General features: G+C 43.8%; 1 protein-coding gene across 5 annotated transcripts; it reads right to left on the reverse strand.

Moving 5' to 3' along the window:
* Nucleotides 1-536: 536 nt before the first annotated feature.
* LOC124043228 (transcription factor Sp3-like) lies at nt 537-8023 on the reverse strand. 5 transcript variants are annotated; one of them, XM_046361601.1, is made up of 8 exons: nt 7849-8023; nt 7638-7758; nt 7424-7515; nt 7170-7250; nt 5402-6611; nt 4621-4807; nt 4076-4272; nt 537-2624 (listed from the first exon to the last, which is right to left on the reverse strand). In XM_046361601.1, exons 3-8 carry the CDS (start codon nt 7484-7486, stop codon nt 2317-2319), a joined length of 2046 nt encoding a protein of 681 aa, XP_046217557.1. In that variant the 5' UTR covers nt 7487-7515; nt 7638-7758; nt 7849-8023; the 3' UTR covers nt 537-2316. The 5 variants fall into 5 exon arrangements, with proteins under 5 accessions (XP_046217557.1, XP_046217542.1, XP_046217532.1 ...); XM_046361586.1 differs by having other exon boundaries at nt 7170-7259; nt 7849-8022; XM_046361576.1 differs by lacking the exon at nt 7638-7758.
* Between the last annotated feature and the right edge of the window lie 15871 nt (nt 8024-23894).

Here is a 23894-nt window from a genome sequence, read left to right on the forward strand (position 1 = left end):
ATTACATTTTGGCCTTACTCAGGACTCGTGTCTGGGCTTTGTGAGGAATCACACTATTCTAAAGAGTTGAAGTCATCTACAGATCATGTTCATCCTGAAACAGAAATTCATATACCCAGAAAGGCATATTCATGAACATTAAATGAACTATTTTTGACCTCCAGTTGGCTTCAGTGGCTAGATGAGTGACACCGCAAGGGGGTCTAGGAGGGTCAGAAGGTCAGTTTGTCTCCCCTCCTGCTCCTTTGGCTGCAGTGACATCTACTGGTCTGGACAGCCAAACAGAGAGAGAGGTGCCAACACATTAAGAAGTCCAATGACAATGTGCAGAATAATCTATGAGAACTGACGACTCTTGTGGCACTACTCCAATAACATTATTTCACAAATACTGAATTTCTGGTTTCAATATGATTATGCCACTTGGATGCAGTGGTAATACCACGACTGGAATGCATTTTTGACCAATCAAATTGCCGTTCATAGTATAAGATATTATAATAATATAATAGTAGAATAATAACACGACAACTTACTAGCAGGTAATGTTTAGTCATTTTAGTATGAAATAATATGCTGTGCACAAAAAGTGGACCTTGTACAATTGTTTTGCGCTTTTTGAAAACAAAACAGAATAAAATGTGTGAAATGAATACCAAATGTTACAAAATGTTCATAATGAACCAAGGATTTATAACATGACAAACATCCAGATCGAAACTTTCTGAGATTGTAAAAATTTCATGATCACTTCTAAATGTGAATCTGGGAGGTATAACAGTGTTTTGTTCATGACCACACAAGGTATAGTACATTTCAATGACATGACGGTGGGCTTAAAGCCACCGGGGGCCTTATGAGTTGAAAATATATTCCGGAACGTCACAACAAACAATCCCGGCAGCAGACACAATGCACACAATTCACTTTCTTCAATCTTACATTTCATAATCTGAATAAAAACCTAGATACGTAGATATATTACCACAGAAAAGGGACTCAAAACCCATTCCAATTAAAAGAAATAAGACAGAGACAGAAACATGTATCCTAAAACTGACAGTGCTGAAAGAGCATAACCAACATAGTTCCATGTACGAAGAGTTTCATACAAAAAGATCATTAACAAACTGCAGGTGAAGAGAACAGTGCTATTAAAAGAGTACCGACCTACCGCGATACAGTGACACCATTTCATTTCTGTTTTAAGAGGACTGATTGATTGAGGCACGGACACAGAATGCATCTTTTTACCTAACTATTACATAAAAGTAAGGGGGGGGGTGTTGTCATTTAAAGACTGACACATACAGTTCAAAGAGCATAGGTAACATGGCGACAGCATAATTCACCTTGGCTTTTGGTCCATGGATTAACACATCTCTACACAACACCCCATAGCAGCCCTAGCGACCACAGCGGAGGATTGTTCTACCGTGCAAACTGACAGCACTGCATGACCAAGTCACCCTGAGATTAGTCAAATTTGGCAATTTAACCCCTAAGCATGGCTTTTTTTTCTCTCATGTAAATGACTCATCTATTTTGTTTAAATTGAGAATCATTTAGAAATCATTTTTTCAAAAGAAACATGAATATTACACTATACACATTTTTAAAAAACCTTTTAAAGATGTTGGACCTTGAGATACCACAAAACCAGTCTACTATGCAAAGCCTAATATAAAGGAGCTACAACACTCAAAACACTTGATTTGCAAGAAATGCATATTACATGATTGTTGAATAGGAATTATACAGCATTTTAAATAGGCGATTGTTTTCTATTTGCCACCTGCAATATTATTCAGGATGCAACTGGGGGGGGTGACGCTAGCTGAGTTTTAGGCAAGCACAAATAACTAATCTAGAAGTACAGAAAAAAATGAAAAACTGCATACGACAAAAAAAAGTTCAATTACATTACAACATTTACATGATGACACGTCTGGACGTAAGAAAGAACTAACTTCAGGAAAATAACAGGAGTCACACTCAATGTTAACTAAATGTTTTGCTTAAAGGAATCTGACAGACCTAATATCCAATCACTTCATTTCTGTACCAATATTTTTTATACACATTTAACTCAAACCTTGAAGTAATTAACAGCATCTTAAAAACCACACACCATTCCACCTTTTCAACTCCACAATATGATACAAAATAAGGCATTTTAGTGGGTATTTATTGGAACCACATTTAATGCTATCATTATTCTTAAAAATATAATATATATTCATGTATGTATATATAAAAAATAAAAACAAGCAGGGAACATTAGCGATGAAGAAGTTCATGAAGCGTTAATGAGTGTCACTGTGACTCGGCCACCGCTAAGACTTCTCCGGCTGCTACGGTGACTAGCTGCAGGGGGATCTCAGCGTTGGCCAGAATGTCCTGGGCGTTACTGGAGCCTTGCTGGATGTTGGTGAGGATGAGGGTGGTGCTGCCAGCCGTGATGATGCTGTCTGACGAACCCGCAGACTCCATGGAGGCCACCACCGCGCTGCTCACAGAGTTCATGACTCCTTTCTTGTTCAAGTGCGTTTTAATGTGCTTGGCCAGGTGGTCGCTCCGCATAAAGCGCTTGGAACACTCCGGGCAAACAAACTTCTTCTCCCCTGTCACAGAGAGATCAGACAAGGTTAAATAGTCGGACAGACCACACTGAACAAAAATATAATTGTATGGTATCGTATTGTATTGTATCATACTGTATTGTATGGTATGGTATTGTATTGTATCATATGTTTAGTTTTGGTCCAATGTTTTATGATCTGAAATAAAGATCCCAACATTTTTCCATACGACCAAAAATATTATTTCGCTCAAATTTGGTGCTCAAATTTGTTAACATCCCTGTTAACGAGCCTTTCCCCTTTGCCAAGATAATCCATCCACCTGGCTGGTATGGCATATTAAGAAGCTGATTAAACAGCATGATCATTACACTGGTGCACCTTGTGCTGGGGACAATAAAAGGCAATTATAATGTGCAGTTGTGTCACACAACACAATGCCACAGCTGTCTCAAGTTGGGGGAGCGTGCAATTGGCATGCTTACTGCAGGAATGTCCACCAGAGCTGTTGCCAGAGAATTTAATGTTAATTTCTCTACCTTAAGCCACCTTCAACGCTGTTTTAGAGAATTTGGCAATACGTCCAACCGGCCTCACAACCACATATCACGTGTAACCACACCAGCCCAGGACCTCCACATCTGGCTTCTTCACCTGCGGGATCATCTGAGACCAGCCACTCGGACAGCTGTTGAAACTGAGTTTGCAATCGAAGAATTTCTGCACAAACTGTCAGAAACAGTCTAAGGGAAGCTCATCTGCGTGCCCGTTGTCCTCACCAGGGTCTTGACCTGACTGCAGTTCGGCGTCGTAACCGACTTCAGTGAGCAAACGCTCACCTTCGATGGCCACTGGCACACTAGAGAAGTGTGCTCTTCACGGATGAATCCCAGTATCAACTGTACCGGGAAGACAGCATGTATGGCGTTGTGGGCGTGCGGTTTGCTGACATCAATGTTAACATAGTGCCCCAAGGTGGAGGTGGGGTTATGGTATGGGCAGCTATAAGCTATGGACAACGAACACAATTGCATTAAAAATAAAAAAATAAATCGATGGCAATTTGAATGCACAGAGATACAGCGATGAGATCCTGAGGCCCATTGTCGTTCCATTCATCCTCCACCATCACCTCATGTTTCAGCATGATAATGCACGGCCCCATGTTGCAAGGAAGTGTACACAATTTTTTTTAAGGTATCTGTGACCAACAGATGCATATCTGTATTCCCAGTCATGTGAAATCTATAGATTAGGGCCTAATTTATTTATTTCAATTGATGGATTTTCTTATATGAAGTGTAACTCAGTAAAATCTTCAAAATTGTTGCATGTTTGCATTTATATTTTTGTTCACTGTCTATCACTTCTAAATCACTACTATGAACTCATTATGTAATCTGTATTATAGGACTAATGCTAATGTACTAAATTATATATTTCAGGTTCAAACGAAAAATGTAATGCAAATGTTGACGTGAGTGAGAGTGCACCTGTGTGTGTTCTCCGGTGTCTCTGCAGTTCGTCGCTACGCGTGAACCTCTTCCCACAGTACATCCAGCTGCAGACGAAGGGCCGCTCCCCTGAGTGCCAGCGCAGGTGCGCTCGCAGGTGGGATGTCTTCCCGTACACCTTCCCACAGCCCGGAATGTGACAGATGTGCTGCTTCTTCTTGCCCATGTTGGATCCTCTGAGAGAACACATAGAAACACACTAATATATCAAAACACATTCATATACTGTACTTATAGCCAAATAGACCTGAACTTGCTCTGGGGTTTATTTGGCCCTTGCGTGCCAATGCTGGTGACCGGGTCAACAGTCAAGACTTTCAGGGGGCTAATGGAAGATGATTTTGAAAAAGGAATTTTGTTACAGTAGGACTGTGTTAGATTGAGGGGGAAAACATATTTATCTTTCCCATTCATACCCTTATAATTGAAACATCATTAGTAAAGGAAAGATTCCAGTGATTTCTGACCACCATAAGCCACTAATCGTAGCCGATTAAAACAGAGTACAGTATGAACTCACTCACCTCCCTCCAGCCTCTTTGCAGTTGGGGCAGGTGCAGGCCACCCTTCGTAGCCTCTTGCCCCCCTCGTCGAGCTGGTCCTCCTCGTCCACTAGCCTGACCCGCAGGTGGGACAGGTCACTGGTGTTCAGAGTGGAGTCACTGCCCAGCTGCCAGTTCTCTGAGTCCGGCTCCTCCTTTATCTGGATATCTGGAGGGAGACCAATCAATCCACACATCAATATGACCACAACCATTAACAGTTGCATGCTAAATGGCCTGCAAAAGCTACAGCGAAAAGTGCTTCTTCGCTAAATGCTTTAAAAAAATAAAAAGAGTGTGACAGTTTGGCTATGAACAAATTCGAAACCCCTATTGAAACTTGACAATGTGTGGATGGATAGCTTGAAAATAAAAAAACACTTGATAATTTACACTCCCTTTAAATCTTCAAATAATTTATAATATGCTTGCATATGTCACAGATCTATGAAATAATCTTAATTACATGGTCAGACAATTGTTTAAAGACCTGCTAAGTTTAGTGTTCTATTGGTAAATGTGTGTACGTTTACAAGTTAGAAAATTATTTTCCTACAAAAAAACAACATGACAATAATCTTCAACAGCATAAATAATGCCTGTTGACTCAGGAGACTCCTGTCAGGTGACTCGATACTGTAAATAGTGCTTCCTGCGGATTAGCTTTTTTTCCCAGAACCCCATGGTTTCCTACATATAACCAACAGTGTTCTACACTATCATGGTGGGCATGTCTTATTGATGATGGAGGAGGAGACTGTACCTCCAGGGCTGTCGGTGTCCTCTGCCTGTTGGAAATGAATGCCTGTCTGGGCCAAAGAGTTAACAGTCACAGTCTGCAGGTTGGGGATCTGTTGCGCTCCTCCCTGGCCCAGAGACAGGGCCTGCAATGGGGCCAGGCTGATCTGCTGGGCTGGGTTGGTGGGCAGCTGGATGTTCTGCAGGTTTTGGACCCCCTGCACCTGAAAGGTCTGCCACTGGATCTGGCCTGAGGGAGTGACGGTCTGGGCCTGGATGATGAAGGTCCCTGGGTTGAAGAGCTGCACATTCTGCCCCCCTCCTGCCTGCACCACCTGACCATCACTGGTCTGGACCGGCACTTGCTGCAGCTGGATGATGGACTGGCCTGAGGAGACCTGGATGTTCTGAACATGGTTCTGATGAACGTAGCCCTCCTGGGAACCAGAGGGATCTGTCTGCTCTGTGGCTTGGGTCAGAACACCCGGCTCATCTATGCTCTCAGGCAGCTGGGCCGAGGATGTTGGTAGATACATTTCTGAGTTAGCATTCGAGTCATTTACAGATAGAGTTTGCGAGAGCTGGTCAGCTGTCTTCTCCAAACTCTCAGAACTGTCTACAGGCTGACTGGTCATGATTAGCTGGCCATCAGAAGTGACCCCTGTTGCTATAGTCTGAGCACCAGAGAGGCCCAGAGAGTCCAAGTCCACACTGTTAATGGGGACAAAGGTGATGTTCCCTGGCAACCCCATAGGCACATTAGTGACAACCTGACCCTGGTTGTTAAAGGTGGAGCTGCCGATAGAAACACCCTGGATCTGCTGGACATGACCAGTCTGTGATATGAGGTTTTGGTTGTTAGTAAGGATGTCTCCAGCCCCTGTCACACTTATAGTTTGAGTTCCGTCAGGCAAGATCTGGATCTGCCCTGTGGCATCTTGGCTCAGAGTGGCCCCCTCCACACAGGAGGTGGAGAAGCTTAGTTGCTGTCCATCAGCTGTCTGAATGTACTGAATGTTAGGCACTGCGTTGGCGGAGGCGTCGCTTCCTGATGTCACAAAGATCGGTTGGCTCTGAAGGTTCTGGAGAGGAAGAACATACTGTCCGTTTGATGTCATAATCCGCTGAGTCTGGATATGGACCGCGCCAGGTTCCTCGTTCACTGTTGTTGTGGGGGTCAAAACCTCCCATCTATCTGGGTTCCCTGTTAACTGGATGGATGTTAGGTTTGTAGTCTGTGGATGAAAAAAAATATTGTTTTGGCGAATAAAACAATGAATTAGCCTGGAAGATGCATCGTCAAGATGCAGATTGCAATGTTGTGATTATGTAATGTTAATGTTAGACATAGCAGTGAAATGTTGACTGCAAGCCAAATAGTTATTGTATTCAGAAATCTAGCCAGTTGGAAAAGACATGGCATTAAGTGTTATTATTCAAGAAAATGTCAAATATATCATTTATACACTGAATGCATAAAAACCACAAACGCTATGAGTTTTGGGGCTGCTTGTTCACACGATTTAGCAACAAATGTGAAGACTGATTTAGAGGCGTTTCTTGACCAGATTCCATGTTTGTCTAGAGAAGGTGCATGAGGAACCTAATTTCTAGTGTGTGATCAAAATATGAGCACACTGCATGAGTACCTTTTGGGAATATCTCATTCACAACAGCACTACAGCACTGAACTACAGCTCTGCCGACACCACTCGCGTTCTATTACAAAAAAATATAGATTCCTTTTTGGGTCGATTACATACATTCTAGCAGAGCCAGAGGTGGTGACTTACCACTACAGCACCGTTATCCCTCTCTGACGATGGCGACCCGATCTTGCTGCAGGTAGCTGCCAGCAGAGCGAGCGGTGATGGCTGAGTGTCCTACCCACAATGGGCGGGTTTAAAACGAAGAAAGTGGGTGGCCGTTAGTCCCGGAGCCACACAGGAAGTTCGACTTTTACTACAAATTTTAAAACGTGTGAACTTCACAAAGCACTTACTGAAACCCTGACCGAGAACTACAAGGGGCAATTTCTAAATAGTACCTGATCTCCTGTTCCACCGTCTTGCTGCAGAAACTCGCGTTGACAGCTGTCCAAGGCAGCCATTTCCTCTTGTTTCACTGGCTGCTCTGGGGCTACATGGCACGGAAAGAAGGAATCGGAGCAAAACAAGATAAGTTCAATCTCCACACGGAAAAGGGCAGCCCATTGGTTTGTAGTTATTCCGCTAACGTTATACACTTCAAGCTGGACTGACCTTCGTTACATTTGCGGTGTGGAGTTGATGATCAAACTGAAGCCATTTAGCTACGAATCATACATAGCTTTGTAATAATTGTTGTTGCTAGCATGCAGGCTAACGTTTACTGTTGGCTAAACTGTTGAAAAAGATTAGCCAGTTAGTTAGCTAACATTAGCTTAGCTAAAGGGTGCACAGACATACCGATGTTAGATTGAATATTACATACCAGTCATTGCGTGAATTATTTAAATTCGCAGAATCCCGGTATTATCACACGCCAAACATGATTACATTAATCGAAGGCAAGCTGAAAACGGTGATTCTAGTCAATTTTTTTCTATTTTGATTGACGGTGCGGAAAACGCAAAGGGTGGGGCCTGCAAGAGTCACGTACAGGAAATCCCGCCGTTCTTCTTAAACCCAATTGGCTACCGTCTTTTATTCTCTGTATTATCATTCACCAGTGTCCATGTCAGTCATTTTCTGACTAATTCCTTTCCTGTGTATTATTCTTTCAACAAGGATAATATGGTGCCAGGAGTTATGATGATGGCCATTGTTAATCGTTCATTTATTGAAGACTTCTGCAGCCACAGTGGATTTTAAACATATTCTCAATTGCTTTCACTTAGCGCAGTATAAGTTATCTTAATTGAAGTTAAAGTAGATCATTAAAACAGACTAAAGTCTAACTATTAGCCCATTAATCTGTCGTTGCTTGGCGATTTCAGAGTGTGCATTTGTAGCTAGATACTTCCTTTGTGTTGGCAGCTGAATAAAATAGATTGTACAGTACCAGTCAAAAGTTTGGACACAGCTACTTATTCAAGGGTTTTTCTTTATTTCTAATATTTTCTACATTGTAGAATAATAGTGAATACATCAAAACTATGAAATAACACATGGAATCATGTAGTAACCAAAATATTTTAAATGTGAGACTCTTCAAAGTAGCCACTCTGCCTTTGACAGCTTTGCACACGCTTGGCATTCTCTCAACCAGTTTCACCTGGAATTCTCTTCCAACAGTCTTGAAGGAGTTCCCACATATGCTGAGCAATTGTTGGCTGCTTTTCCTCCACTCTGCAGTTCAACTCATCCCAAATCATCTCATTTGGATGGAGGTCGGGTGATTGTAGAGGCCAGGTCATCTGATGCAGCACATCACTCTCCTTGGTCAAATAGCCATTACACAGCCTGGAGGTGTGTTTTGGGTTATTGTCCTGTTGAAAAACAAATTATAGTCCCACTAAGTGCAAACAGATGGGACGGCATATTGCTGCAGAATGCTGTGGTAGCCATGCTGGTTAAGTGTGCCTTGAATTCTAAATAATTCACACAGTGTCACCAGCAAAACACCATCACACCACCTCCACCTTGCTTCACGGTGAGAACCACACATGCAGCGATAATCTGTTCACCTACTCTGCATCTCACACAGACACAGCGGTTGGAACCAAACATCTCAAATTTAGACCCATCAGACCAAAGGACAGATTTCCACCGGTTAATGTCCATTACTCGTGTTTCTTGGCCCAAGCAAGTCTCTTCTTCTTATTGGTGTCATTTACTGGTGTTTTCTTTCTCTGCAGCAGAGAACCTTTCCTGTGGCGGTCCTCATGAGAGCTAGTTCCATCATAGAGGTTGATGATTTTTGCAACTTCACTTGAAGAAACTTTTAAAGTTCTTGAAGTTTTCCGGATTGACTGACCTTCATCATTACTTTAAGACATGGACTGTCGTTTCTCTTTGCTTATTTGAGCTGTTCTTGCCATAATATAAACTTGGTATTTTACCAAATAGGGCCTTCTTCTGTATACCACCCCTACCTTGTCACAACACAACTGATTGGCTCAAATGCATTAAGAATGAAAGAAATTCCACAAATGTACTTTTAACAAGGCACACCTGTTAATTGAAATGCATTCCAGGTGACTACCTCATGCAGCTGGTTGAGAGAATGCCAAGTGTGTGCAAAGATGTCATCAAGGCAACGGGCGACTATTTGAAGAATCTCAAATATATATAAAATATATTTTCATTTGTTTAATGCTTTTTTGGTTACTACATGACTCCATATGTTTTATTTCATAGTTTTGATGTCTTAGCTATTATTCTACAATGTAGAAAATAGTAAAAAATAAAGAATTGTTGTATGTTTCTTTGTTGTATTTTTCTTTCTCTAATGAATAAATTGCTCATTTATATAATGGTATATATGTGTGGTCCTTCTGTAGCTCAGTTGGTAGAGCATGGCACTTGTAATGCCAGGGTAGTGGGTTCGATCCCCGGGACCACCCATACGTAGAATGTATGCACGCATGACTGTAAGTCGCTTTGGATAAAAGCGTCTGCTAAATGGCATATATTATTATATTATATTATTATTATATGGCTGTGGTATTTTATTTTCATATTGAATGCTGATTTTGGAATTCTTATGCACCAAAGATACATTTTACCATACTTGCCATCATTCCTAAGGAAAGGTCATTTCTGCTTTTCTTTTCCTATCATTGAAGTTAGCACAGAGGTCCTTGACAAAGACTGGTAGACATTAGGCAAGGGTACACTAGATAAACTATAGATGTCCAGTTAATTGACAGTGCTTTCCTGTATGAGTTATATAACCTGTATCAAATTGTCTCTTTAACAATACAGAACAAAAATATAAATGCCACAATAACGATTTTAGTGAGTTACAGTGCATATAAGGAAATCAGTCAATTGAAATAAATAAATTAGGCTCTAATCTATGGATTTCACATGACTGGGCAGGTTGGGCCTGTGAGGGCATAGACCCACCCACTTGGGAGCCAGACCCACCCACTGAGGAGCTAGGCCCAGCCAATCAGCATGAGTTTTTCCCCACAAAAGGGCTTTATTACAGACATAAATACTATTCAGTTTCATCAGCTGTTTGGGTGGCTGGTCACAGACGATCCAGCAGGTGAAGAAACCGGATGTGGAGGTCCTGGGCTGTTGTGGTTACACATGGTCTGCGGTTGTGAGGCCGGTTGGACGTATTGCCAAGTTCTCTAAAACGATGTTGGAGGCAGCTTATGGTAAATAAATGAACAATAAATTCTCTGGCAACAGCTCTGGTGGACATTCCTGCAGTAAGCATGCCAATTGCACGCTCCCTCAAAACCTGAGACATCTGTGGCATTGTGTGACAAAACTGCACATTTTAGAGAGGCCTTTTATTGTCCCCAGCACAAGGTGCACCGGTGTAATGATCATGCTGTTTAATCAGCTTCTTGATATGCCACACCTATCAGGTGGATGGATTATCTTGGCAAAGGAGAAATACTAACAGGGATGTAAACAAATATGTGCACAGGATTTGAGAGAAATAAGCTTTGGTGTGTATATGGAGCATTTCTGGGATCTTTCATTTTAGCTCATGATTTAGTTTATATCTTTGTTCAGTATATCTTGTACATAGAATGCTATATTAGCAAGATTGAATTGAAATGTAATATAATTCTGTTGTGCTGTCTTTCCTCTGTCTATGATGCAAGGCCCTCACCTCTTCTCCATTATTTGCGGTATGTCAGTTCCTCACAGAGTGTGACCAGAGTGGGGCCATTTCTCTCAACCTTCAATTCCAACTTGGCCCATTACAGCAGACTACAAAAGCACTTTCCTGGCACTCAGGAGCTCACGCCTGTGAATGGTGGATATTTCCAATCACTCTGCTGTCAATCCATCTGTCAGGTAAACATAGGTCTACGGAAACAGCCTTTAGAAATTCTTGCAGCTATGTCTGTCTAACCCAAGGAAAGTTATCAGCGATTTCAACAAAGACCTCCACGTTAAAAGGAAAAGTCGAATATACAGTACATCCTAATAAGAGCATACATCGAATACAACATCCTAGAGGTCATAGTGCACCAGACAGGTAATTGCTAGAAGATTTGTCCAAGTGTTTGTCCAAGTGTTTGTTTGTTTGCAACTGCACCTATGATAAGGAACATTAGATTGTATTGGTTTTATTGACTGGTCCTATATCCAACATTCACCTGCTGAGAATGCAATGGGCAGACTAACAGACTTTTCATAGCAATTACCCTGTGGAAGTTTTGATAGAATGCGGTTTATATTATAACACCAAACTTGAGGTGAATTTGAACAGCATCACATCTTTCACTAATACTGTATTTCAGCACTGCAATAGATTGCATAATCTGTAACAACAATAGCTAACAAAGGGTTAGAAGTGCAAACGAGATAAGCACAAGGTTAAACGATGCTGGATAAGATTAATCACGTTAATTAAAGCAGTCAACCCCTGTCAAATCTGTCATTGTCCAGAATTCAGCAAATCAATGAGGCAGAGCATGTACTTGGTCAGCCAGGGTGAAAAGAACAAAACACACAGACCATCCGCCTGACCGTGTGACAGCTGTGAAAGTGTCATATTAACATTTGTGTCCCTGAGGGCCAGTCCATGAGAGAGGTGACCCCATGGGGAGAAAGTGCCATGCTGGAGACCTTGTGGGACACTAAATGGGACCTCAGAGGGAAAATTGAAAATGGTGCAGGTGGGAGAAGTATGGATAGAATACCAAATGGAACTGGATGACAACTTTGAAAAAGGCACCAATACGGACACAGAAACAATATACTGGATTTCTATGAGGCACTTGGGCTCAGCTTTATTACACGAGCAAGAGCTCTAAAGTATAGGTAGGTAGGCACTTATCTACTGTACTGTAGCAGGCTTGACCCTTTATGAAAGTCACTTCCTGATCTTCATCTACGCTCACTGGAACCCAGTTTAATATATATAGGGCAAACAACACAGGCCTGTAATGTGTCTTATTTCTTTTAATAACATGAGAAAGGGCTACTGTATATTCTGGAGTGATGCACCTTTGGGGAAAGAAATCTAATTTCCTTCCATTTTGTGTACAATGTTACTTCATACTTTCTGCAAGAAAATCATATTCAAATGAATTCCATCCCTCTGTCAGATCTGCCTGTGACCTTAGGGTCTATCAATAAACAAGCAGATTTCAGTTTGGTGAAAGTAAAGGAATGCTAGATCTGTCAATATCTTGTAGCAAGCCATTGACACTCCCCCACGTGTTTTCTTAAAAATGTGTACATTTGTTCTGCCTGAAGGTGAATCAAATGTAAGTTATGCTCTTCCTGTTGTAACAACTTTCAATCGAATGCTACTGTGCACGGGCTTTGTACTGTGCACGAATGCTACTGTGCACGGGCTTTGTACTGTAACAACTTTCAATCGAATGCTACTGTGCACGGGCTTTGTACTGTGCACGAATGCTACTGTGCACGGGCTTTGTACTGAGAACACGAATGCACGAATGCTACTGTGCACAGGCTTTGTACATTTTCTCAATAACAGGTTATGGTCAACCTACTTGGGGGGATAAATGTCAATGTGTGTCTTATTCAAGTCATTAATTTCATCCGATTTTTACTCCTTCTAGTCTGAAGTACAGAATAACCTGGACGGGTACATCATTTGGATGTTTGAAGAGGATCTTTTTTGTGTGTTTAGTGAAGTATTTTTTTTGTCATTCTAAAACAGACACTGGGATCTCCTCAAGAGCCATTGAATGCAATAATTCTTCAGTATCCCTTGAATTTCCCAACATGTATCCCTTGTGTGTGCATTGTTTGTACTCAACATGTCAAAGTTATTTATGTGTTAATTTATCATCCCGTTAAATGCTTTGTAATGTCTCAAGTTCTTTTGGGGCTAAAGCTGAGCTATTGTGATTTACAATAGCAGGCTTTGGTGTTTCATGACTGCACTTTTTAAAGCTGTCTTTCTACTCTCTGACGTTCTTGGTTTGGTGCCATTGTGGTTAGCCTCTGGGCGGAATGACACCGCTTGATTGATGATTCTGACAGAAAATGTGCACCAATAAACAGAGGGCCCCACCAGCTACTAATCACTGAAAATATCCCTAGATCCCTAGAACTACTGTGTTTCAATCTGTAAATGAATTGAATTCAATATAGACTTTAATAAACACAACGACTTTCAAAACATTGCATATGAATATCAATGCCGCGCGAGATACAATAACACCATTGCAGTGTGATATACAGCATGAAAATGGAAAGCATTTTTACAGTAAAGCCAGCAGAGAATTGACTGTAACGTTGAAGCTGTTCACCAATAAAGTATAGTTATTAAATTAGACCGCTTGAGTTAAGTAGCTTCTGCTAATGGAAACTTTTTAACAAGACATGATATACACAGATTTTTTATTTGATTGCTAAGGATCCCCATTAGCTGACGCCAATGGCGACAGCTAGTCTTACTGGGGTCCGACGTAACGAAAAACACATTACAGACAAAAAAAGACTACAATTGACATACATTTAAAAACATGAACATGTGGTGTTTGTATCTATCAGTTACACGTACATGTTGTGTGCCTGTTGTGTGCCTGTACATGTCAGTGCAGGTACACAACAAGTAGGTCACATGGGGGAGAGGTGTTGTACCTTTATTTGTTTGCTGTTCACTTGCGCATTATGAGATGGAAGGGAGTCCCATGCACTCATGGCTCTGTAAAATACTGTATGTTTCCTTGAATTTGTTCTGGACCTGGGAACTGTGAAAAGACCCCTGGTGGCATGTCTGGTGGGGTAAATGTGTGTGTCAGGGCTGTGTGTAAGTTGACTATGCAAACCATTTGGAATTTCCAATACGTTAATGTTTCTTATAAAAACAAGAAGTGAGGCAGTCAGTCTCTCCTCAACTCTCAGCCAAGAGAGACTGGCATGCATAGTATTACTATTAGCCCTTTGATTACAATGAAAAGCAAGACGTGTCACTATTCTGGGCCAGATGCAGACTAACTAGGTATTTCTTTGCAACACTTGAAGATAGGACTGGACAATAATCAAGATGAGATAAAACTAGAGCCTGCAGGACTTGCATTGTGGAGTGTGGTGTCAAAAAAGAAGAGCATCTCTTTATTACGGACAGTCCTCTCCCCATCTTCACAACCATTGAATCTAAATGTTTTGACCATGACAGTTTACAATCTAAGGTAACGGCAAATAATTTAGTCCCCTCAACTTACATTTACATTACATTTAAGTCATTTAGCAGACGCTCTTATCCAGAGCGACTTACAAATTGGTGCATTCACCTTATGACATCCAGTGGGACAGTCACTTAACAATAGTGCATCTAAAACTTAGGGGGGTGGGGTGAGAGGGATTACTTAACCTATCCTAGGTATTCCTTAAAGAGGTGGGGTTTCAGGTGTCTCCGGAAGGTGGTGATTGACTCCGCTGTCCTGGCGTCGTGAGGGAGTTTGTTCCACCATTGGGGGGCCAGGGCAGCGAACAGTTTTGACTGGGCTGAGCGGGAGCTGTACTTCCTCAGTGGTAGGGAGGCGAGCAGGCCAGAGGTGGATGAACGCAGTGCCCTTGTTTGGGTGTAGGGCCTGATCAGAGCCTGGAGGTACTGAGGTGCCGTTCCCCTCACAGCTCCGTAGGCAAGCACCATGGTCTTGTAGCGGATGCGAGCTTCAACTGGAAGCCAGTGGAGAGAACGGAGGAGCGGGGTGACGTGAGAGAACTTGGGAAGGTTGAACACCAGACGGGCTGCGGCGTTCTGGATGAGTTGAAGGGGTTTAATGGCACAGGCAGGGAGCCCAGCCAACAGCGAGTTGCAGTAATCCAGACGGGAGATGACAAGTGCCTGGATTAGGACCTGCGCCGCTTCCTGTGTGAGGCAGGGTCGTACTCTGCGGATGTTGTAGAGCATGAACCTACAGGAACGGGCCACCGCCTTGATGTTAGTTGAGAACGACAGGGTGTTGTCCAGGATCACGCCAAGGTTCTTGGCGCTCTGGGAGGAGGACACAATGGAGTTGTCGACCGTGATGGCGAGATCATGGAACGGGCAGTCCTTCCCCGGGAGGAAGAGCAGCTCCGTCTTGCCGAGGTTCAGCTTGAGGTGGTGATCCGTCATCCACACTGATATGTCTGCCAGACATGCAGAGATGCGATTCGCCACCTGGTCATCAGAAGGGGGAAAGGAGAAGATTAATTGTGTGTCGTCTGCATAGCAATGATAAGAGAGACCATGTGAGGTTATGACAGAGCCAAGTGACTTGGTGTATAGCGAGAATAGGAGAGGGCCAAGAACAGAGCCCTGGGGGACACCAGTGGTGAGAGCGCGTGGTGAGGAGACAGATTCTCGCCACGCCACCTGGTAGGAGCGACCTGTCAGGTAGGACGCAATCCAAGCGTGGGCCGCGCCGGAGATGCCCAACTCGGAGAGGGTGGAGAGGAGGATCTGATGGTTCACAGTATCGAAGGCAGCCGATAGATCTAGAAGGATGAGAGCAGAGAGAGAGAGTTAGCTTTAGCAGTGCGGAGCGCCTCCGTGATACAGAGGAGAGCAGTCTCAGTTGAATGACTAGTCTTGAAACCTGACTGATTTGGATCAAGAAGGTCATTCAGAGAGAGATAGCGGGAGAGCTGGCCAAGGACGGCACGTTCAAGAGTTTTGGAGAGAAAAGAAAGAAGGGATACTGGTCTGTAATTGTTGACATCGGAGGGATCGAGTGTAGGTTTTTTCAGAAGGGGTGCAACTCTCGCTCTCTTGAAGACGGAAGGGACGTAGCCAACGGTCAGGGATGAGTTGATGAGCGAGGTGAGGTAAGGGAGAAGGTCTCCGGAAATGGTCTGGAGAAGAGAGGAGGGGATAGGGTCAAGCGGGCAGGTTGTTGGGCGGCCGGCCGTCACAAGACGCGAGATTTCATCTGGAGAGAGAGGGAGAAAGAGGTCAGAGCACAGGGTAGGGCAGTGTGAGCAGAACCAGCGGTGTCGTTTGACTTAGCAAACGAGGATCGGATGTCGTCGACCTTCTTTTCAAAATGGTTGACGAAGTCATCTGCAGAAAGGGAGGAGGGGGGAGGGGGCGGAGGATTCAGGAGGGAGGAGAAGGTGGCAAAGAGCTTCCTAGGGTTAGAGGCAGATGCTTGGAATTTAGCGTGGTAGAAAGTGGCTTTAGCAGCAGAGACAGAGGAGGAAAATGTAGAGAGGAGGGAGTGAAAGGATGCCAGGTCCGCAGGGAGGCGAGTTTTCCTCCATTTCCGCTCGGCTGCCCGGAGCCCTGTTCTGTGAGCTCGCAATGAGTCATCGAGCCACGGAGCGGGAGGGGAGGACCGAGCCGGCCTGGAGGATAGGGGACATAGAGAGTCAAGGGATGCAGAGAGGGAGGAGAGGAGGGTTGAGGAGGCAGAATCAGGAGATAGGTGGGAGAAGGTTTGAGCGGAGGGAAGAGATGATAGGATGGAAGAGGAGAGAGTAGCGGGGGAGAGAGAGCGAAGGTTGGGACGGCGCGATACCATCCGAGTAGGGGCAGTGTGGGAGGTGTTGGATGAGAGCGAGAGGGAAAAGGATACAAGGCAGTGGTCGGAGACTTGGAGGGGAGTTGCAGTGAGGTTAGTGGAAGAACAGCATCTAGTAAAGATGAGGTCGAGCGTATTGCCTGCCTTGTGAGTAGGGGGGAAGGTGAGAGGGTGAGGTCAAAAGAGGAGAGGAGTGGAAAGAAGGAGGCAGAGAGGAAAGAGTCAAAGGTAGACGTGGGGAGGTTAAAGTCGCCCAGAACTGTGAGAGGTGAGCCGTCCTCAGGAAAGGAGCTTATCAAGGCATCAAGCTCATTGATGAACTCTCCGAGGGAACCTGGAGGGCGATAAATGATAAGGATGTTAAGCTTGAAAGGGCTAGTAACTGTGACAGCATGGAATTCAAAGGAGGCGATAGACAGATGGGTAAGGGGAGAAAGAGAGAATGACCACTTGGGAGAGATGAGGATCCCGGTGCCACCACCCCGCTGACCAGATGCTCTCGGGGTGTGCGAGAACACGTGGGCGGACGAAGAGAGAGCAGTAGGAGTAGCAGTGTTGTCTGTGGTGATCCATGTTTCCGTCAGTGCCAAGAAGTCGAGGGACTGGAGGGAGGCATAGGCTGAGATGAACTCTGCCTTGTTGACCGCAGATTGGCAGTTCCAGAGGCTACCGGAGACCTGGAACTCCACGTGGGTCGTGCGCGCTGGGACCACCAGAGTAGGGTGGCCGCGGCCACGCGGTGAGGAGCGTTTGTATGGTCTGTGCAGAGAGGAGAGAACAGGGATAAACAGACACATAGTTGACAGGCTACAGAAGAGGCTACGCTAATGCAAAGGAGATTGGAATGACAAGTGGACTACACGTCTCGAATGTTCAGAAAGTTAAGCTACGTAGCAAGAATCTTATTGACTAAAATGATTAAAATGATACAGTACTGCTGAAGTAGGCCAGCTGGCAGTGGGTGCGTTGTTGACACTACACTAATCAAGTCATTCCGTTGAGTGTAATAGTTTCTGCAGTGTTGCTATTCGGGGCTAGCAGGCTAGCTAGCAGTGTTGTTTACGTTACGTTGCGTTAAAAGAACGACAATAGATGGCTAGCGAACCTAGAAAATCGCTCTAGACTACACAATTATCTTTGATACAAAGACGGCTATGTAGCTAGCTAAGTAGCTAGCTACGATCAAACAAATCAAACCGTTGTACTGTAATGAAATGAAGTGAAAATGTGATACAACCTGTGAATGCGACCGGGTAGTTGAGTTCTATACAGAAGACGTTGGCTAGCGTTGGCTAGCTGTTGGCTAGCTAGCAGAGTCACCTACGTTAAGGACGACAAATAGCTGGCTAGCTAACCTCGGTAAATTAAGATAATCACTCTAAGACTACACACTCTAAACCTAAACAACACAATTATCTTGGATACGATGATACGATGATACGAAGACAGCAAAGACAGCTATGTAGGTAGCTAACACTAAACTAATCAAGTCGTTCAACAGCCACACCATTCATTGCCAAATTCAGCTGAAGTCTAGAGCTTAGGGAATGATTTTTACCAAATGCAATGCTATTAGTTTTAGAGATGCTCAGGGCCAGTTTATTTCTGGCCACCCATTCCAAAACAGACTGCAACCCTTTGTCAAGGGTTTCAGTGACTTCGTCAGCTGTGGTTGCTGATGCATATATTGTTGAATCATCAGCGTACACTTTGACACACATGCTTTGTTTAATGCCAGTTGCAGGTCATTTGTAAAAATAGAAAAGAGTAGAGGGCCTAGAGAGCTGCCCTGCAGTAACACCACACTTGACATGTTTGACATTAGAGAAGCTTCCATTAAAGACAACCATTTGAGTTCATCCTTGGGAGCAATTTCCAAATGCCTGAAGGCACCACGTTCATCTGTACAAACAATAGTACGCAAGTACAAACACCATGGGCCCACGCAGCCGTCATATCGCTCAGAAAGGAGACGCCTTCTGTCTCCTATAGATGAACGTACTTTGGTGCGAAAAATGCAAATCAATACCAGAACTAATCCCAGAACAACAGCAAAGCAAAGGAAACAGGCACAAAAGTATCTATATGCACAGTAAAACGAGTCCTATAGCGACATAACCTAAAAGGCCGCTCAGCAAGGAAGAAGCCACTGCTCCAAAACCACTTTAAAAAAGCCAGACTACGGTTTGCAACAGCACATGGGGACAAAGATCATACTTTTTAGAGAAATGTCCTCTGGTCTGATGACATAAAAATAGAACTGTTTGGCCATAATGACTATCGTTATATTTGGAGGAAAAAGGGGCAGGCTTGCAAGCCGAAGAACATCATCCCAACCGTGAAGCACGGGGGTGGCAGCATCATGTTGTGGGGGTGCTTTGCTGTAGGTGGAACTGGTGCACTTCACAAAATAGATGCCATCATAAGGTAGGAAAATTATGTGGATATATTTAAGCAACATCTCAAGACATCAGTCGGGAAGTTAAAGCTTGGTCGCAAATGGGTCTTCCAAATGGACAATGACCCCAAGCATACTTCCAACGTTGTGGCAAAATGGCTTAAGGACAACAAAGTCAAGGTATTGGAGTGGCTCCACAAAGCCCTGACCTCAATCCTATAGAAAATGTGTGGGCAGAACTGAAAAGGTGTGTGTGAGCAAGGCCTATAATCCTGGCTCAGTTACACCAGCTTTGTCAGGAGGAATGGGCCAAAATTCACCCAACTTATTGTGGGAAGCTTGTGGAAGACTACCCAAAACGTTTGACCCAAGTTAAGCAAATTTAACGGCAATGCTACCAAATACTAATTGAGTGTATGTAAACTTCTCACCCACTGGGAATGTGATGAAAGAAATAAAAGCTGAAATAAATCATACTCTCTACTATTATTCTGACATTTCACATTCTTAAAATAAAGTGGTGATCCTAACTGACCTAAGCCAGGGTATTTTTACTAGGATTAAATGTCAGTAATTGTGAAAAACTGAGTTTAAATGTAGTTGGCTAAGGTCTATGTAAACTTCCGACTTCAACTGTACATTTTCTCAATAACAGGTTATGGTCAATAATATCAAAGGCTGCACTGAAATCTAACAGTACAGCTCCCACAATTTTCTTATTATCAATTTCTTTCAACCAATCATCAGTCATTTGTGACAGTGCAGTATATGTTGAATTCCCTTCTCTATAAGCATGCCGCAAGTATGTTGTTAATTTTTTTACAGAAAAAAAAACGTATTTGGTCAAACACCATTTTTTTCCAACAGTTTGCTAAGAGCTGGTAGCAAGCTGATAGGTCTGCTATTAGAACCAGTAAAGGCCACTTTTTATGATTTCCGAGGCCCAGCTTTTGGAACTTTGGCTATCCTGGATATGGCCACTATATTGTGATCACTGCATCCAATGGGTAGAACAAAGTTATTCAGTATTAGTAAAAATGTGATCAATACATGTGGATGATCTTGTTCCTGTAGTGCACATATGTCAGAGTCAAGGCCCGCGGGCCACATCCGGCCCGCGAGAAGGTTTTTTACGGCCCCTGGGATGATCTTGATTTATTATTAGAACCGGCCCGCAGACCGCAGCAAGCCGGCAGCCCGCAGATCTTTTACACGCACCAATACTACATTTCCCACAATGCAACGGTGACGCACCGAGCAGTAGGCTGCTTCATTTCAATATTTATTGGCACAGCAGTTGTCAGCATCACAGTAAAATTAACTTTCAGATACCCATCAAAAATGGCAAAACGGAAGGTGGACACTGAGAACCGGGGGTTTCAAACAAGGTGGGAGTCGGAGTATTTGTTCACGGAGGTAGCTGGAAAACCTGTGTGTCTTCTGTGTGGAGAAAGTGTGGCGGTACTGAAAGAGTATAATCTGAGACGACATTATGAAACGAAACACGCGGACAAAAACAAGAATATGGACATGGAACAAAGGCTACAAAAGGCAGAGGAATTAAAACGAGGCCTCAAATCTCGACAGGCTCTGTTCAAAAAGCCAAATCACAAGGCCAGGCTGCTGTCAAGGCCAGTTTTATTTTGGCAGAAGAGATCGCTAAATCAGCCCGGCCATTTACGGAGGGGGATTTCATCAAAAACTGCATGATTAAAGTTTGTGACGAAGTTTGCCCAGAAAAAAGGCAACTCTTTTTAAATGTGAGTCTGAGCAGAAACACCATTGCCGAGAGAGTAGACCAGTTGTCCATCAATCTAAAAGAGCAGCTTGTGAAAAAGGGAAAAGATTTCATTGCATATTCCTTGGCTGTGGATGAGAGCACCGACATTTCTGACATTGCCCAGTTGTCAATTTTCATCCGCGGAGTGGACTCCAGCCTAAGCGTGACAGAGGAGTTTTTGGCTTTACGTCCTATGCATGGCACAACTACGGGGCATGATTTGTATGAAGAGGTGTCAAGATGTGTAAATGAGATGGAGCTGCCTTGGGAAAAACTCGTGGGTTTGACAACCGACGGAGCACCTGCGATGTGTGGACACAGGAGCGGACTGGTGGCGAAGATACGGGAAAAGATGCAAGAGGAAAACGCGACAGGTGAGCTGACAGCTTATCATTGTATCATACACCAGGAAGCGTTGTGCGGTAAAGCCTTGAAAATGGAGCATGTAATGAGCATCATCACGCGCACAGTTAACTTTATCAGAGCCAAAGGTTTGAATCACCGCCAGTTCAAGGCATTTCTGACGGAGTTAGAAACGGAGCATGGTGATTTGCCTTATCACACAGAGGTGCGATGGCTAAGCCAGGGAAAGGTGCTTCAAAGATGTTTCGAGCTTCGTGAGGAGATTTGTCTGTTCTTGGACAGCAAAGGGAAAGACACAACACAACTCCGAGACGAAATGTTTCTGTGTGAAATGGCTTTTCTGTGTGACATTACGAGTCATCTGAATGCAATGAACTTGCAGCTGCAGGGTCGGGATCGTGTCATCTCTGATATGTACAGTACAGTGAAGGCATTTAAAACCAAACTGACTCTGTGGGAGACGCAGATGCGGAAAGAAAATTTGAGCCACTTTCCCAGCTGCCAGACCATGAAAGAGAAGCTCTCTACCAGTGCGTTCCCGAGCGCACAGTTGGCTGATAAAATAGGTATGCTTGCCGCTGACTTTCGACGCCGATTTGCTGACTTTGAAGCACAAAAAAGCAGGTTGGAACTGCTCGGTAACCCATTTGCTGTTGACATGGAAAGCTCACCACCAAACCTCCAAATGGAGTTGATTGACCTCCAATGCAATGATGCACTGAGGGCAAAATATGCGGCAGTGGGTGCTGCGGAGTTCGCCCGTTTCCTCCCCGACACAATGCCCCAGCTGCGCATCCAGGCTGCTCAAACGTTGTCTATGTTTGGCAGCACATACCTGTGTGAACAACTGTTTTCTTTGATGAACTTGAACAAAACATCACACAGAAGTCGACTTACTGCTGAACACCTCCACTCAATTCTGAGGATTTCCTCAGCTCAGAGCCTTACCCCGAACATTGATGAACTTGTGGAAAAGATGGGACACCACCAAGTATCACCCTCAACCTCAAACAAGTGAACATTACTGTGCAATCACATATTTAGAGTTTTTACTCAGTTCAAGTTTAAAAGTTAAAGTTTAATATTTGTTTTCACTGCATGTTACTTCTCCTTAAACAAAGTGTTGTTTTTGATTAATAGATTTTTGCACTTTATTTTATTGTATTTCAATCCAATTATATTTTAAAAATATTTCAGTTGAGTGGATGATAGAAAATTGCTATTATTGTTTTTTTCTTTGAAGTAAATTTAGCCCACTTTTGCTAAAATAGAAAATATAGGCTACTGATGGTGCCTTGAATACCGGTTTCTTTCATTTAATGTTCATGTTATGGGGATTTTTATATAAAGGAAATTTGTCTTTTGTGTCTGTTGAAAATTAAAGATTTACTGACAGAGCCATAAGAAAATATTGCTTTATTTATCTGATCATATTGGAATATATTTGTTAGGTTTTCAGTAGGTTCAATTAGGTTCACTAGACTATATGCGTCACTCCCTTTCTGCATCCTTTGACTCTATGTCCCCTATCTTCCAGGCCGGCTCGGTCCTCCCCTCCCGCTCCGTGGCTTGACGACTCAATGCGAGCTCACAGAACAGGGCTCCGGAAGGCCGAGCGGAAATGGAGGAAAACTCGCCTCCCTGCGGACCTGGCATCCTTTCACTCCCTCCTCTCTACATTTTCCTCCTCTGTCTCTGCTGCTAAAGCCAGTTTCTACCACTCTAAATTCCAAGCATCTGCCTCTAACCCTAGGAAGCTCTTTGCCACATTCTCCTCCCTCCTGAATCCTCCTCCCCCTCCCCCCTCCTCCCTCTCTGCAGATGACTTCGTCAACCATTTTGAAAAGAAGATCGACGACATCCGATCCTCGTTTGCTAAGTCAAACAACACCGCTGGTTCTGCTCACACTGCCCTACCCTGTGCTCTGACCTCTTTCTCCCCTCTCTCTCCAGATGAAATCTCGCGTCTTGTGACGGCCGGCCGCCCAACAACCTGCCCGCTCAACCCTATCCCCTCCTCTCTTCTCCAGACCATTTCCGGAGACCTTCTCCCTTACCTCACCTCGCTCATCAACTTATCCCTGACCGCTGGCTACGTCCCTTCCGTCTTCAAGAGAGCGAGAGTTGCACCCCTTCTGAAAAAACCTACACTCGATCCCTCCGATGTCAACAACTACAGACCAGTATCCCTTCTTTCTTTTCTCTCCAAAACTCTTGAACGTGCCGTCCTTGGTCAGCTCTCCCGCTATCTCTCTCAGAATGACCTTCTTGATCCAAATCAGTCAGGTTTCAAGACTAGTCATTCAACTGAGACTGCTCTTCTCTGTATCACGGAGGCGCTCCGCACCGCTAAAGCTAACTCTCTCTCC

The sequence above is a fragment of the Oncorhynchus gorbuscha genome, linkage group LG01, assembly GCF_021184085.1.
Source record: "Oncorhynchus gorbuscha isolate QuinsamMale2020 ecotype Even-year linkage group LG01, OgorEven_v1.0, whole genome shotgun sequence".
Taxonomy (NCBI): domain Eukaryota; kingdom Metazoa; phylum Chordata; class Actinopteri; order Salmoniformes; family Salmonidae; genus Oncorhynchus; species Oncorhynchus gorbuscha.